This window comes from Styela clava, chromosome 8 (assembly GCF_964204865.1).
Source record: "Styela clava chromosome 8, kaStyClav1.hap1.2, whole genome shotgun sequence".
Taxonomy (NCBI): domain Eukaryota; kingdom Metazoa; phylum Chordata; class Ascidiacea; order Stolidobranchia; family Styelidae; genus Styela; species Styela clava.
Genome location: NC_135257.1, coordinates 3,192,993 through 3,210,268, shown reverse-complemented (window position 1 = coordinate 3,210,268; position 17,276 = coordinate 3,192,993). Strand labels below are relative to the sequence as shown.

Below are 17,276 nucleotides of genomic sequence, written 5' to 3'. Positions count from 1 at the left end.
TAGATAAGATAAGATAAGTTTATTTCGACTCCATAATCAGCAGAAAGGCAATGAAACGGTTGATAAAAACAAATAAATAAAAACTGATCATGAAATCAGGAGAGTAAACAAAACCTTGGATAAGGTTTAAAACGTACAGAATATAAGATGGAAGGTATTGCCAAAAAGAAGTGGTACGTGTTCACTCACCTAAAACTACTGAATCAAATCATTCACACTCACACACACAACCATATGGCATTAATAAAATTAGAAAGAAGAGAGAAACTTCAGATAAATTATATGGTAACCAAAAAAAATAATTAAACACATAAAAACTAATTAATTATAAAGTCAGTTTTTACAACTTTATTTCGTTACTCGAAAATTAAATGAATGTACAATATGTACATAACATAGTGAACAGAAATATTACAATTAATCTTTTTTTAGTTTATGTGGTTATGTATTTGAACAAAGGCAATATTATTTCTAGAAACAGGACTACGACACCAACAAATGTCCGAAAAAAAAACAAATAAATGATACTTAAATCAACTGCAATATCTAATTCACTTTCTTCTGAATTGTTTTCGAAATCCACTATCTCGAAAATCGACTTTCCTCTATAAGTGTACTGTGATTTTTGCAGAAACAAAAAGAATTTTTGCAAAAACAAAAATTGTGCAATTTAAGTTGATTTTGGCACACTTGCATAAATTATTTTGACTATTTTTCCTACACTTGCAGTTTGCCAACTCAAGAACTAATTTGAGGGCCACATGCTTCTTCAGTGAATCATTGTTGGGTGTAGAATTTAATCCTTATGTTTGCCAGTGTTAAATAGACGTGCCCTGGTATCATTTACATTCTTCATATCCTCTTCATACAGTGAACAAACAAATTCTTCAGCTTTATTTATTAATGCCTCGTTAACCTCAAAAGATCTTCATAGTTGAGAAAAAATGAATTGAAAACCTCAATGAAGTCTCCAACATGAGTTTGATGGGCAGTTCCAATTGCAGAAAAGTGTTAAAGTATTTCAATATGAATAGCCCATCTAAGCTGTTTGCAACTATTATGATTCTCAAATACCTTTACGCTTCAAGACTTCTTGTTTAATCCATTTTATAGCACTGATAGCAGCAGGGATTAGAGCCTGCGTTAGGTCGGATTGGTGGAACATTGCCGTTTTCTTTTGTAGTACAGTATCTAAAATGAGGAAGAAAATCATATTCGGAACAGCATGAGTGTAAAAATACCACTAAATACCATGAATACATAGTGCATTTTATCTGATGTACTCAATGAGCGTATATATGCTCATTGCATGTACTACAGTCCAGCAGTGTTTGCATACCATTACTAGACTATATCTACACTAAATTTTGATATATCACAGTCTGAAATGCCCTATGACAGTATGAGTATGAACTATAGACTATATTTTAAAACATCAAATGTCTGTCTACAACAGTGGTTCTCAACCGCCCACCTGGGGCAACAAAGCAGTTTCAGGGGGGGGGGGGGGCACGACACAAGTCTAATAATTGGTCATAAGGCGACTTCGTTTGCATAATTTCCTTCCAAAATCAAATTCCCTGTTTTGGCGTTCACCGCATTTTTATTAACTAGGTTATTTGTGATCACTGGGTGTAAACACTTTCTTGTGCGTGAATTGTTTGATCATAATGGATTTCGAATCCACCAATCAAAATAGTTCGCTGATAGGCCGTCTAACCAATGACATTAAACAACATGATGCGCAACTCAGGCATTTTTGGCCGAAGATCGTATCCGATAGCACGCTCCAATGCACATACTTGACGAGACGAAAACGAGCGGATGTGTGCTGCTTTCAAGGCATAGCACTAACGGTGTTCGTTCCTGCTTTGACAGTTGTTGTCGATTTTAATGATATATTGGAAAATTGAAGGTAAGAAGAAATCGGAAAAAAGTAAGGTAAATACTATTGTTGTATATCACACCCGGGCATTGCACTGTTAAGTACATGTGGGAAAGCCAGCTTTTGTCAAATACTACGAAGTTATTAAATCAGTACGGTACGTAGTTGCCCATTTGCCGAAATTGCATATTTACTTACCCCTTACGGTTTCAAATAGTTCATGCACCTCCAATTAGATTATTTTTAATCAGTGAGGATATATACTCATTGCTGTAACATACTATTGCTCATTCACTTTTATTTGCGTATTGAATCAAAGGGTTAACAAGTTCACCTAACATTTCACTCATACCGGTCTATATTGTATAGTAATTTTCTGACTAAACGCCTTTATTAGTTGGTTTATATACCAAATTCAGTAAAACATTTTTTACATAAAACATGAGATATTGGATTTATTAGCTTTTCCAATCTAAATCATATAGACTGCTTTATTTATTCTTAACGAACATTATTAAATCTCCTCTCTTTCTTTAGATGTAAAAATTGTGGGAAAACCTGTCTAAGCATTGTGGGACTCCTGCAGCACAAGAGGCAATAGCAAAAATATAAAGTATATCAATCAAGTAATTAAGCCGACATAAAGCAAAACTTTCAACTATTCGTCCAACCTCAATTTCCTATTATTTATTCACAGGACAACTGTAGCAGAAGGGGAGATATCAGAAGTCAGGCGACATATCAGTGACAGTGTGATTCCAAGAAATACAATCAGAATACTCCATAAATGTTTGCAATAGAAGAACAACCTATGGAGACATGCAAAGACATTTGACCCTCCGGTAGAGTTGTGTATGGCCCCTACATCCTGCAGGGCTTGAGGAAAATAACTAAAAATTCCAAAGCGTAAGATTACATAAGCGGTCTTATTTGTAAAAAGTCACAAAACATGCCAGACATACTTAAAACAGCTTTGAAAAATGAGGATTACGGCTCACTGACTACACCTGTGTTATATTTGGTTCATCAACTTTTGGTAGTACTAGAGAAGAAATTCAGGAAAGGGTATAATCATGATTTATGATAAAATACTGTTATATATTTTGGACAGCTTCAATCTAGACCAGGGATGTCAAACTCGCGGCCCCAGAGAACTTCCAGTGCGGCCCTCGAACGCTTAACAATAATTGTAATAGTATTTTGGAAGTTTTTTTTTATCTAAATGTAATAGATTTTTCAAACCTTTCAAAGTAAAATTGAATATTCACACAGAAAACAATTTACTGAAAGTAGTTTTGAAAAATTAATTTTTTTTGTTAACATCAATCTAGCGAAAGAATACTTAAATAAAACATTTGAGTGATTAAATTAAACGCAAAGTACATGAAGAAGGTGGCATTTTCAAAGAAAATGGGAGTTGCAATATTTCTGCATTTCACAAAATTCTGAAGCACATTGTGTCATATTAATTTCTCATATTTCCATCAGTACAATAAAAAAACACAATAAGCTCAGCAGTCATTATGACAAATTCGAAGACCAACTTCGAACAGAAAATTTCCATGTGCTTGTATATTAATATAATTATATAACGACTCAATAGAAATAATAATTCAAGCAATCCTATGCCATGCAAAGTGGCGCGAAATGTCTTGTCGAAAAAATCTGTCATTTGTTTTTTTACTGATCTATACATGAAATGATAAAAGTAACTTTTTTGCATTACTGGAATTAATTAAACATTCGCAAAGATCCAGATTAACCCATGATCATGTGACCTCGTTAGTTAGAGTTAGTACTATAAAATCATTTCAGTCTGGCCTTAGTATGCTGGTGACACAAAAAAGATGCCAAACGTCAGGACCACTGTAATTAAAAACATTGAGTTTATACTGTAGAATTTTTGTTAATTTTAGGTTCATATATTCAGATTAAGTCATTTTAGTGTATGTATTATTTATTCCTTAACCAAAGCTTGTTCAAAAATGATTTTGATGGTTGTACATGGAATTTTATGATTTTTTGTAATAAATACAATAACTTGCAATAATAGTGGAATGCAAATATTAATATGTAATTGCATTTGAAATTAAAGAAAATAATAAAACCTAATCCAATTGTTTAGTTGCATCACAATATATGTCACAAACTAAAACTATCTGAAAAATACACCACTGACAGTTTGACACCACTGATCTATTCTAGACGATTCAAGCATTGCTTTGGGAAATAATATCACTTCAATTAAATTGAAAAAAATCTCGCTATATTAAATACAAAATCGTTGCTATCATAAAGGTAAACCAATTCAGCCACTCGGAATATATTGGCCTTCACAAAGCAATGGAGGCAAAATTGAGAGTTCATGAGCTATGAAATTTTGTTCTCTTCTTTGTCTTGAACTTTTCATACTCCTCAGCCTCTATTAATTTTTTCTAATTTTAATTACCATGTGATGGTCATACATATCTTTAACTTGTATTTTCTGTCATAATGTATTATCTCAATGTGTCAAACTTTTAATTAGTGTGCATATTTTGCTTCCAGCTAAAATAAATGTATTGTCTTGCTTATTACCTCAGCTCGGAGTATTGACAAGAAAAAGGTGCCCATAAATTACGTAAAAATTTTTTAACTCTTTGTTATAATCAGAAATCACAATTAATAGGAATTATAAACACCCAACAATCAATGAGAATTATATGCCAAATCCCTCAGAATAAATTTGTCTTCTAAAATCGGAGGAAGGCAAAACATATAGGTAGTTTCCATTCACACAAGTCTTTCAAGAAGACTTGCTCGAAACAAACTAAATGAGTATCGTCAGTTGATCAGTAAGGCTGCAAGTTGAATCAGCCCTGCAACCTCCTGCATAGAAAGTAATATTAATTAATGGGCTATGAGCTAAATTCCTAAATTTAGACACAAACCTATCTACGAGGCATTATGTACCAGCAATGTTACCTACGATTAACTGAATATGTAATATGTCTAATAAATTCACCTACTAAAGCAAGTTCGATAAGTGCAAACTTTGTATTATGGAATTGTATCACAGCACCGTTAAGAGAAGTAAAAACAGTTTTGCTGTTTTGTATGACACCCTCTTTAAATGAAATTTCAATGTTTAAGCGCAAACATTAAAATTACTAACTTTGAACTTTGTCATTATCTGCAAAATGTTCCACACAAATCTTTACGCTATCGCATTTGCAATCTTCTCTGATAAAAAAACGTCTATGATGTCTAGAATTACTCTTTACAGCTTGTCTGCCATTCCAGCTTCCCAAGTGAGCAAAACTTCTTAGATATAGAGATTATTTTCTTTTGTTACAGGCGCAAAAAGGGCAGGTACTACAAGTAAAGAAGACGCCGAGTAGCAAAAGCGATTGGAAAACGATCGCGAAATGCGACGAGAAATATGTGCATTGGAGCGTATCATGAAATATAATCTTTCGCCTGTAGTCTTATGGAGTGACGTCAGAGTTGCCTATCATGTTGTTTAATGTCATTGGTCTAACTTGCAGACGGGCGGTTTCACTAGACTGCAAGATAACTTTCGCTTTTCTCATTATAGATGCAATATGCCATATGTAAACTCATAATGCCTAAAATACGAAAATGGAACAACAATTACGTTGGCTTTACCAAAGTAACTCGAGATGACAGAGAATGTGTTCTATACCTGCATTACTCGTATGTAATGAGCATTGAATCATTACGTCCACCTAAACTCCAAAAGTGAAGTGACAAAAATCATACGCAGGTGGAAGACTTTGTCACAACCTTTGTGCGAATCTGGTTTTTCTGATCTTGTTAGCATCAAAACCGTCTCAAGTTTGACAGTGACATTCGTCTGGCTATATCAATGACGGTCCCTAGAATTAGGAACCTCGTCAGACAATCCAAAGCGCAAGATACACATTCGTTGTATACTAAAAAGCTTGGCCTTCCTTGTCTGTGGTTTGTTTTTGCATTCCATAAATAGTCGTCAAACATACAATCCAACACGTTTAGTTTTTGGAATGACGTACAGGGGGCCACAAGAGCAAAAAGGCGCCGGAAGGGGGCCACGAATCATAAAAGGTTGATAACCACTGGTCTACAACTTGATTTCTCACCTCTCAATCGTTTCCAATGCTACTTTCTTTCCACTCCGGCATAACTTATCATTGCTTCCCAGGTTCTTGTCGACTCTATGAATTTAGATTTAGACCAACCGACATTAGTAAAATTGATTATTTTCTTCTCTTTCACACAACCGTGCATTACAGAAACAACCATTAATTTCTATTTCCAAATGTGCTGTGGCCTATATAGTAGTATAAGTCTGCTGAATAGTCGAGAAGAGTCATTGAATTAATCATAAACATTTCATGCAAGCCAGAAAATATCGTTGTTTGTGACATGTTATTCTAGGTCTAGCCTTCCTTGGAGTTACCGCACCGTACCTATTTACCAACGTCTTATGAGCTAGTGCTCAACTAAAATTGCGATTTATGGTAAGGATATACAAGTGTTTAATATCTTACTTATACTTTTCAACACCTCCTTAGAATAACTAAAAAAAACTATGGAAAGGCTACTCAACGCAAAAGCGAGCAGTAGTAGTAGCCTACATCTGATATTCATCCGACCACTGGGGTCCACCTACAGCTGACTAATTTGATTGTTACGTCATGCAGAAGTCTGCGTTCATTGGCCCATGATACCGGAAAAGCAGAGAAAATAGGACAGGTGGTAACACATATTTATTGTAGTAGAAGCGTCTTTGCTGTAAAACGTGCTACTTTTGGAAGTGGGCAATATTTGTTACTAAAATTCTGAGAAACATTTTAAAATCATTTTCAGGTATAGTTACCTTATGTGCGCTACGAAACTGAAAGATAAATGGCCTCGGCTCGCGGCCTACTTCTAGTAAAAATCATACTGGGCACAGAAATAGAATTATATCATTGACAATATTAGCTTGATAAAGAACATTATCATTTGAATTAGATACATTAGAATATTCAATATCTTCTTCTGTGCAAGGAAAGTAAGATTACTTTGCTTTTTGGATATTTCTGCGATTGCGACTATATCTCTTCCATCAGATTCAACAATGTAATTTCTTGGTAAGTGATGATTTTGTCATAGAGGGATTTGATTCAATTGGATAAGGAGCTACCTATAAAATATAAAACAAATTGTGCAATATGACAGTTCATTCTCTATCAATATTTGTGTCATTAAGCACGGAGTTCGTCAGGGATCTTAACTTGGCCCATTATTCTTTCTAGCCTACATAAACGACATGCCTAGGTGTCTGGACTCTTCTGAGTCAATCGTGTTTGCTGATAACACTGATTTGATTGTATTTGAGAAAAACTTGGAACAACTATTGACAGTTGCAAACTTAGAACGGATCAATAATCATAACTTGATGTTGGTTAATAAATTATCTCTTAATATCAACAAAACTATTCTATGCCAGCAAACATTAAAATAGTGAGTTGCTTAAAAATCGTACTGCTCAATGGCAAAGAAATTGAATGAGGGAGAGAAATAAAATTCTTAGAAGTTATCTTTGATGAAAATCTTTCCTGGGTATCACAAATCGCGCATGTCATCAGTAAAACAAAAAGAAACTTGGCAGTTGCTGGCAAGGTATTCCAGTGTGTTAATCAATCAGCTTCACTATCAGTGTTTCAGTCATTTTTACTTACTGTTTCTCAGTATGGTTTCATGGGAACCAAACAGTCGTCTCGAAATTGCAAATTATTTGTAATAATTTTTTGAGAATTGTTTTTGGGAAAAGAAGACGCGAAAACGCGAAGCATTAGGCTACTTCAAACCCCTAAATATACTGAAGGTTGAAGATATGATGTGATTTGAAGTAGTATCATCAATTTTTGACTTTTATGATAATGCGCTACCAAACTGCTTTGACGACATACTTCTCAAAAGTACCTTCAACAAGAAGTAGTTCTCATTTGTTCCTACCTTTCATGAGTAAATGCCCTATGTTATATTGGATCCAAACTGGGGGACTCTCTTCCCTTGAATTTGAAGATGTTAAAATCCTTAAAAATCATAACAGAAACAAGTTAAGTCCTACTTGCTATCCAAATATTGAATAACCACACTGATAAATACATTTTCTAGTATGTAATAGGCTACAATGTTCTGATATCTCGAACGCAAACGAATATCAAACCACAAGAGAAATAAATATTTTTTGTTGATGGACCACGACAGAGAGTCGGGATTTGGGACACTCTGCACTTGCATATACTTATTTTCGTGGGTGTGAACTTTGAACAGTTATAACATTGCTATTGTTCCTGTAACTACTAATTATTGTATGAGTTTACCCGCTTCCCATTTTAATAACTTATCTGTCTAGTACTATAACAGTATATATTTACGCTATAACATTTGGGCAGGACATTTTTTGTCTGGTTATGTTTTCCTTATTCAACAGTAATTTACATACTTGGATAAAATTTTCTTTGGGTAGCTGTTCGCATTCTGACTTTTGCTTGTGCATGTTTTTTTTTCTTATTAATGTATTACACATGCATAGTTTATGTTTTTCATTTGGGTTGTGGAATTCCTTATGAGGGTTGTAGACATTATAATATATTTCCTGCAATAAATATTATTTATTGCAATTAGGCGAGCAGTCGAGCTACATTGGATTCCATCTTCAAGTTTTAATATATATGATGTGGTATTGAATTTATAACAATTTTCTCCTGTGTCCCAAACACAATTTCCTTTCAGGTCTTTCAACTAGCAGTTTAATGATAAATAATTAATGATCAATATTCCCTCAACAATTACTTCTCATAATAGTAGGGTAGGCTTTTGCTATTTCCTAATATACGATCATTGAAAATCCTACTCGCAGATTTATTTTTCGTTCTCAGGTCGTTTCGCGATGATCAAATCAATGCAAAATCTAGCTTGTCCAACAATGATAGCGTCAACATCGATAAAATTTGCAAAGAATGGCGAATCATCTATGCTAAATTTGCACTAGTTGTATAATATCTATGAATATAAATGAGAAAACCTTGCTTGAACCTTTTAAGAACCTATATATTCCCTTAACCTATTCTCCTACCTTCGTACCATACTGTCTTAATTAATTTTAATTACATATACCAGGGTGGTCTAAACTGCGGGCCGCACGCGCGGCCCCCGGACACATTCCGTGCGGCCCGCGGAACAGTTTTAGCTACACTAAACCATTGGCAGATATTTGTATTTATTGGCAGAAAATGTTTGAGTTCTTTTTAATCTATTCCAATTAGTCCTTTTCGTAATCCAGATGTCGGGATAAATATTTGTTAACATCATGGAATTTTAATGTTGTATCTATAAACGTCGAGGCGGTGCCTATATGGGAATAACGTCCTGTGATCGGTCTCAGGAAAATGAATTGTCTTGTGCAGACAGGACCAAGCCGTTGAGATGAGTTGCGCTTTTTATCTAAACCTCAAACCTTAAGCTCAACGTCAAGAAACTCCTCATTTGAAGAGACGTTTTGTGCCTTTATTTTAGTATAAGCACTCCGCTATTTCCAATCGCTGGATATTTTGACAGCAGTGACGAACCGCGGAGCTGACTTAGCGCCGCGCGATCCATTTTTTTTTAGCTGTGTCCGGAATCACAACTTAGACGGACTTGGTCGTAGTCTGCTCACACTACAAGGAAAAAAATTAGCCAAATATAACAATTCATCACACACGGAGTGTAATAAAATAGGTGACCGATGTAAACCGGGAGGTAACGTATTTCCTTACCCACAACAACGTCAAACCACAGTGCCTGGTGTGTTTTCGAGGGTTCCATTACATTTGAACCCACGTACATTTGAACCCATGACAATTGCACCTGTATGCTATTGCACCTATGGAATTTTTTTTGTTTCACGGATAGGTAAACCCATACTAACCCTAACCCATGGGTTTTAGCACCCGCATATAGATTGAACCCGTGGATATACGCATGGGTTCAAATGTACATGGGTTCAAATGTACGGTCACCGTTTTCGAGTAATATCTGCCACGGAAGAATATCATTTTAAGACATTACAAAACCAAACACGGGAAAAGATACCGAACATACCACGATATTTCTTGGCAAGCAATTTAATATCTAAAGTCTTTATATATCCCCCTAAAAAACTGATTAGAACGGTGAAATATCATTCTTAAATTCACTTAAAGTGGGTAAATTCGCGATGTTTTGATCACTTTTGATCACTCCGACTGCAGCCCGCAAGACATTTCAAAAGTTTATGCGGCCCACCAACCTTTGACCACCCTGACATATACTGTTTAATAATATTTGATATAATACGGACTCTAATTTGGCTTTAGTGAGTGAAGTGGTCTAACTCACCCCTTCATGCATCCAACTTGACATCAGGAAACTCAACTATAATCAGCTTGGCGATATATTTTTAGAAATATTCTTCTTTACGTTTCACTCCTGTTAACTAAATCGGTATCCAGATTGGCAATCTTTACAAAATTATTAATATAGCGTGGCAAAAGTGTTACTGCATACTGCTCCCACACTTGTCCCGTTAGTCTCAGACTTCTCCTGCTTGTCTCAAATTTGTACCGCTTGTATCACACCTGTCTCACAATTGTCCTGCTCGTCCTGATGAAATAAAAAACTTGTCTTGCTTGTCTCATGCTTGATCTGCTTTCCCCACATTTGTCTTGTTTTTACCACGCTTGTCCCATTATTTCAAAACTGTCCTGCTTGTAACACACTCACGGCTTATCTATTCTTCATTTCACTTAAGATATTTCAACGACAAACATGGATATTTGGAAGTAATTCAGTTAACCCGATTCTAAAATGAATTGCGACTTTTTTGATTTGTATTTAGTATGCGGTCGGAAATATTATAAATTCGGAAAGTTTGACACTACTTTTAAACAAAGTTCCCATTTCTTGAAGTTTTTCTGAAAATACTGTCAATTGAATTAATTTTTCTTCGTGTATGACCATACTGGGATGACAGTCAACGTCAAAAATAAAAACCTTTAACCGTTCTAGAAAAATTTAGCTATATATTTTTACCAGATCATGGAATTTAAGAAGTAATTCTGCCATCAAGTTTCAAATACCCTTGTTGGAGCCCATGATGCAAGTCCTTCTTGGCAGCCCAATTTTTGAATTCTGATAGCAATACTCATATTGTTCAAGCTTCATTTGATAATAGCATATCATTTGCAGCTAATCATCTATGCAATAGGGTGCTTTTCATGTTGGTGGACAATAATCAGAAAGCAGAATTACCAGTGAAAAGGACGCGCTGGAATTGCTCATTCCGAAGTAACACGACGAAGTTATTTTTTTATCTGACTGAGAAATAAAAAACGTTGAGATTCGACCGAGGCTTTCAAGGAATAAAACGAGAATATCGGTTGGAGACCCAAGACTTATCGATCGGAGGTTAGGGGATCCCCTAAAACAGCGCTCTTACTCCATAGTGACACCGTGTGTCCCATCACTAATTAATCAATAACTCGCTAATTAGACGACATAATTCATCGAAAATCAATAGGCTTCTGATCCGAGCTATGATGAATGCACATGCAAAATTTGGAGCAGATTCAACCTCGCTTTCGTGAGATATCGCGTGCATCTAACAGACAGACAAACAAATAGACAAATACCTATCAACATACTTACCGATCTTAAGATCGATAAGTAATTACTGCTTAACCCTCATTTCAGATAGTAACCCCAGTTTTGAATAAAAATTGAACAAAGTGAATTCAGCAGGTAATAATTGTAAGTGATGATTTATTTACCGATATATTTAGTGATTCAGCACACAATTATAAAGCTAATAGAGCAGATAATGGGCAAGAAGAATTACGAATTAAGTGGATATTGGCATATAAAGGATAATTCACGATCACACGAAATATCATTCCAATTGCGATTTTTAAACGCAATTTCCAATGCTACACAATTTTCACTTGTTGTTGAGTGAGTAGACCTGTACAAATCCCAAGAATTGAAGGTTGCCAACGGTGTTCCATCACTAGAAAAAATAAATAAATGCAGTCATAAAACAGTCAAACAGATAACTTACTGGTATAAGGTGGTCTATGTCTCACTCATTATATGGGCAGATGGTCAACGGTGTGGGATGGTAATTACGAGCCATTATAAATATCATTCAATAAATCATATTCACACATATCTCTGAATACTTGATCTTGATTACGTGCGTGAGTGCGTAGATCTTTGCTCATAAAACTAAAGTTTACTCTGTTTTTTATTGAATTACTTATTTTGCAATTAATATTACCTATAAATAAAATATCCATCTCTTGTGCGATCATCCAAACCAATCCAGAGCATTGCCCAATCATCCACACTTCTGCGAATGAGATCCTGAGAAATTCAAAAAATATGATTTTAAAATTTTCCAAAATGGTAATAATTTTTTATAAAGGCCAGGATATGATATATAATGTTCATATTTATTTGCCCCGTAAAAGATAGGATATTATAAGCAAGCTTAATCATGTTGCGAACCAATCATAAGTAGATAAGTATGTTGATAGGTATTTGTCAGTCTGTCTGTTAGATGCCTGCGATATCTCACGAAGGCGTAGTTGAATCTGCTCCAAATTTTGCATGTGCATTCATCATAGCTCGGACCAGAAGCCTATTGATTTTGGATGAATTGTGTCGAGTTATTAATTAATTAGTGATGGGACACAAGGTGTCACTATGGAGTAAAAGCGCTGTTTTGGGGGATCCCCTAACTTTCGATCGATAAGTCTTCGGCCTCTGACCGATATTCTCGTATTATTGGGTTATGGGTTATTTTATAAAGGGAAAGTTCAATTTAAGTTTAACAATTTAAGTCTTGATTTGTTTTTAGGATTTAGATGACACATTAATAACTTTAAAATAGTACAGCGAATGATGTCTATTAACCATCTTCATCTGAAATATTCTAACCTTGATGAAGTCTTGTTGAGGTTGAGACTTGATTGCAGCCAGCAATCCTCCATTCGATTTGCATATATTTGAAGCATCATCATATGATTTTGTAACATTCATTATTTCATAGCAGAAATCTCCAAATGCTAATCCAGCAGAGCAAGCTTTTTCAAACAAAACCATCAGATAAAGTATATAATTTCGAAATTCAATTTTTGACTGCTTAAAAGTACTTAATATTGTGCAACAACACACAAGGTAAGATGGACATACATTCTAGGGTGATCCAAAAAATAAGAACCCAGGACATTTGGAACATATTCCATGGGGTACACAACTTTGCGGCAATTTCTTGACAATTTCAAGTGTTAAATAAATTTTCTTCATTTTTATTTCAGAAATACGTATGAAATTTATGATTTCTGTTTAGTTTTGGTCACCCTGTATCATTACCCTATTTTATAAACCTGACAATGCTCTTACATGTTAAAACCTGATGCCGATAACATCTTAGGAAAAAACTATTTGAAAATAACATATTGAACCCAATATCCAAATATTACTTCCTCAACATTTGGTTTTGCAAAGATGTAAACTATAAATACCTGGACTAACACATTTTCCATTTGCAACAGACACATCATCTATAGCGATATCGCCATGGAAATCATGTCCCCGTATTGCCTCAAATACAATTTGGAATGATATTGGAGAGTTGATTTGCAGTCGACCCGCATTCCAATCGTTTCCTTGCAATAAATATCAATATATTACATGGTTTACACAAGAAAACATCACTTTTATATAGTGGATGCAAGACGTGTAAAGTAGTAGTAAAAAAGATGAATTTTAATAAAACTGTGATAATTATGGTCTACTATTGGCTTATAGTTTATTGAGAAATAACAGAATTCAGAATTGTGAGATAGACTTGAAAGCCTATTCACAACTACGGTATATAACATATTACAAACACCTTGTTGTCCAGTTTTGAACCACAGTAGTTTTATATGATTGTCTTTAGTTTTTATGTAAACATTCAATGTGTTGATGTCCGCTCCCTGTTAAGATAAAAATTAACAAAATCCATTTCCATCAGAATTTATAAATCCATAACATTAGAAAGAAGTAAAAAACAATGGGAATTTCGACAAAATAACAAGTTAATGTTGAAGTTATGCCCAGACAGACATTGTAGAAATAATTCAGAATATTTTCATACAAAATTTCTGAAATATTTTGAAAATTGACTTCATTTAACTTCTAAACACCGAACAAAAATATATCAATCAAACAATGTTTATTATTTTTCTTTATCAAATTAAATGTTTCACATATAGGGTGGACATGAGGTCTTGGAATTTTTTTAATTGAAAGAATTTTAAAGATTTGAATTGGAAGAATTTTGAACAATGGTCCTTGTTTTTATCAGAATGTCTGAATTACTTGTGTATATTTTGATCTTATATACTTACATGCATGTGGTAAAAAAATTGTAAACATTGAGCATTACTTGCTGATAATTCTGGACTAATAAGCCGAGTTCTCTCATTCAAGATCCTACAACACAAATATTCAATTTAGTCAAATTTGCACTCCATTTTAGAAAAACAAAATATACCTAAAACAGCAAGAGACTCAAATGTACAATGTGTAGGGGCTAATACTCTTTCTTGAATGTTGAGAGAGAAAGTGGAATTAAATTCAGTTACATAAAAAAGTGGCAATGTATTTGGGATAATAATGAGGTGACTCTCATATCACCTTATTCTAGCTTTCTTCAACAATAGGACAACGAATAGGACAATTACCTAATTTTTAATGTTCTTGTTCAATATCAGAAATGTAATGTACCATTATGAATTTAAAATAGGTATTGTACACATGGATTTTCACCATAAACAACAACAAAAAACATACAAGACAGATTTCTATATTATGAATTCTCTGTTACCTTGGATTTGAAGCTTCCAAAAACATATAATAACCACTTAATGTGCCAGTGGTATGGTCAGTTACAGGTCCAGTATCAGATGATGATGTAGCACCGGTGTTTCTTTCCCAATCAAAGTCATCTGTTCTATCCTGTAAGATATTATTTATATTAACTAGCTTGAAGCAAATTTAAAAATACTATGAAATGAAAAATACCTAAAAATGTATTCAGGATTAGACTAGCAGATAGACTGCCAATCTAACGTTATTAAATTAGAATGTCAATGCAATATTATTGGCTTAGGACCTTAGAAATTATTAAAAAACAAGGTATTTATACCACTACGATATACCTCTCTGCAAAGTAGATGTGGTAAAGTACACGGTAGAATACAGTACTCAGAACTAGAGTAGTATAGATCAGGGCTACTCAACTGGCGGACCGCGGTCCGAATCCGGATCTTTTGGGTATTCGATTCGGACCGCGCCTAATTCTTTATTTTGGATTATTAGCCCCACTTTTGAAGTTTACTTTTATAAAATCACCTTTATAGATTTAAATATATATAGAAAGAACTATAACGCCATAATAAACAATCTTGATGAACTAATAATCATTAGCCGACCGAGGAAGCGCGTGTTTAAGGATGCCGAAATATAATTTCTGGGAAAAACCGGACCCAATACTTTTAAAGTTTCGTACGCCGATCTTTGGTAAAAATAGTTGAGTAGCCCTGGTATAGATTACTGATGTTAGAGTAGAAAAACAGATGTCCTATTCTGTGCAAAAATATTGCACAAGGAATACTATTCATATTTGCACCTGTATAAATCCACATATGTTAGGTTTTTCGAAATCACACGAAAATGCAGGTTTGGGGCAAGATCCTTGTTTTAATGACAAGTCATCCAACGCTAGATCTCCATGATAATCTGAACCTCTTATTGCTTCAAAGATCAGCTGTTAAATACAAATGCAAAATTTGCAATTACAACATTTACATAGGAACAGTTATTTGCTGGACCCATCAGCGCACTGATGTTACCTGTGTGAAGTAGCTGAAGCAATTAATTGATTTGTTTTAGGGTTGGGATCCCAAAAGCTCAGATATCCAAAACCCCAGGATTAATTTTGATGAATCATCAAGAAGGGATAATAAATGTTTCATATGTATAAATATTTTTACACAAGTTTCACAACACAATATTGCTGTTTTCTCATAAAGATGTGTCAGTGTCATATGTACTCAGTTTTCATGTCCTCAAATGGTAACAGCGATGATGCGCTACTATTAGAACTACATATGCATACATTCAAATATTTTACTCAAATGTTTGCTATTTCGTATTTTATTGAAATTAATATTTGGCAAACTGAAGAAGTATAGGCCTACCGAGGAATCTAATTTTTGGGACTTCAAATTTAGTCGCAAAATACAAAACGGCGGTGTGGCTCAACGGGCTAAGCGTTAGGAATACGCTCGCCACCGCACCTCTAATTACTCTGCGTGGGTTCGCAGGTTCGAATCCCATGCAGGGTTGGTTATGTGCGAGAGGATTGCTGGACTCCTTCTCGTCGTTGGGTGGTTCACGTAACCGCTGGTCGCAAAATCCAAAACTTTTGTTCTGAGTACCAGGTTAGCTGACTTTTTTGAAAGCTATCACCTTCTTTACATACAATATAGTCAGGGGTTAGCTTAAAATTGTGTCGAGTCATCATCCTGTTATTCGCAAATAGCATACTGGTAATTAGTTTGTGTAATACTAGTAAATAGTTTAAGGAACCAAACTATACAGACTCTATAGCTTTCATCAGCGTGAAATTCCAACTGTGATTTCAACCATAAATTTTCTTGGCTACCAGATTTTGACCATAATAAATGCTCTCGACCACGTTCAGTTGATAATATAACAGAAAGATCTCCAGCTCCAACTCCAAACATGTGATAATAAAATTCTAAACAAGCATCTGTAAAGAAATATCAGTCAGGTTATTGAATGTAGCAGAAATAGCAGCCATGTAGATCTATGATACGCTGATAATTTGCCTTGCCAGAAAAAGACTCTCAGATTTTACGTACAGCTATATGCTAAGCGACATAAGTGAGAAATTTTCGGTAACAAAAAGGAAATGTCGGGTATGAGAATATTTAGCCAGCTATTTGTTTCAGACGCATGAACTTGATGGTTGTGGAAGTCTGAACCTGCGAACCCACACAGTGTAATCAGAGGTGTGGTGGCGAGCGTATTCCTAATGCTTAGCAGGATGTGCCACACCACCGAGCCTTAAAAATAGAATTCTGCTCATCCTGGAGGATTTATCGATGTGTAACAGATTTAAATTTTCCCTACATTTTATGTTATTCTATGACGTCTATCATGGGTTGATGCTCAGCTTTAACGAGATATTATAAATGAAATCAGTCAATTTCAGGTAAATTTATATGCCCAATCATTTGACCATCTACCATGTAATGCAATT

General features: G+C 34.7%; 1 protein-coding gene across 1 annotated transcript in view; it reads right to left on the bottom strand.

Annotated features, from left to right (window-relative positions):
* Positions 1-11,690: 11,690 nt before the first annotated feature.
* The window catches only part of LOC120346300 (uncharacterized), a 42,929-nt gene continuing 37,343 nt past the window's right edge, over positions 11,691-17,276 (bottom strand). The window contains exons 65-73 of the mRNA XM_078115428.1: positions 16,594-16,763; positions 15,618-15,755; positions 14,814-14,944; positions 14,335-14,419; positions 13,836-13,920; positions 13,465-13,608; positions 12,878-13,023; positions 12,216-12,301; positions 11,691-11,945 (exon numbers count right to left, since the gene is read on the bottom strand). Coding sequence (XP_077971554.1) covers positions 11,774-11,945; positions 12,216-12,301; positions 12,878-13,023; positions 13,465-13,608; positions 13,836-13,920; positions 14,335-14,419; positions 14,814-14,944; positions 15,618-15,755; positions 16,594-16,763 — 1,157 coding nt within the window. The 3' untranslated portion in view covers positions 11,691-11,773. The remainder of the gene's footprint in view (positions 11,946-12,215; positions 12,302-12,877; positions 13,024-13,464; positions 13,609-13,835; positions 13,921-14,334; positions 14,420-14,813; positions 14,945-15,617; positions 15,756-16,593; positions 16,764-17,276) is intronic.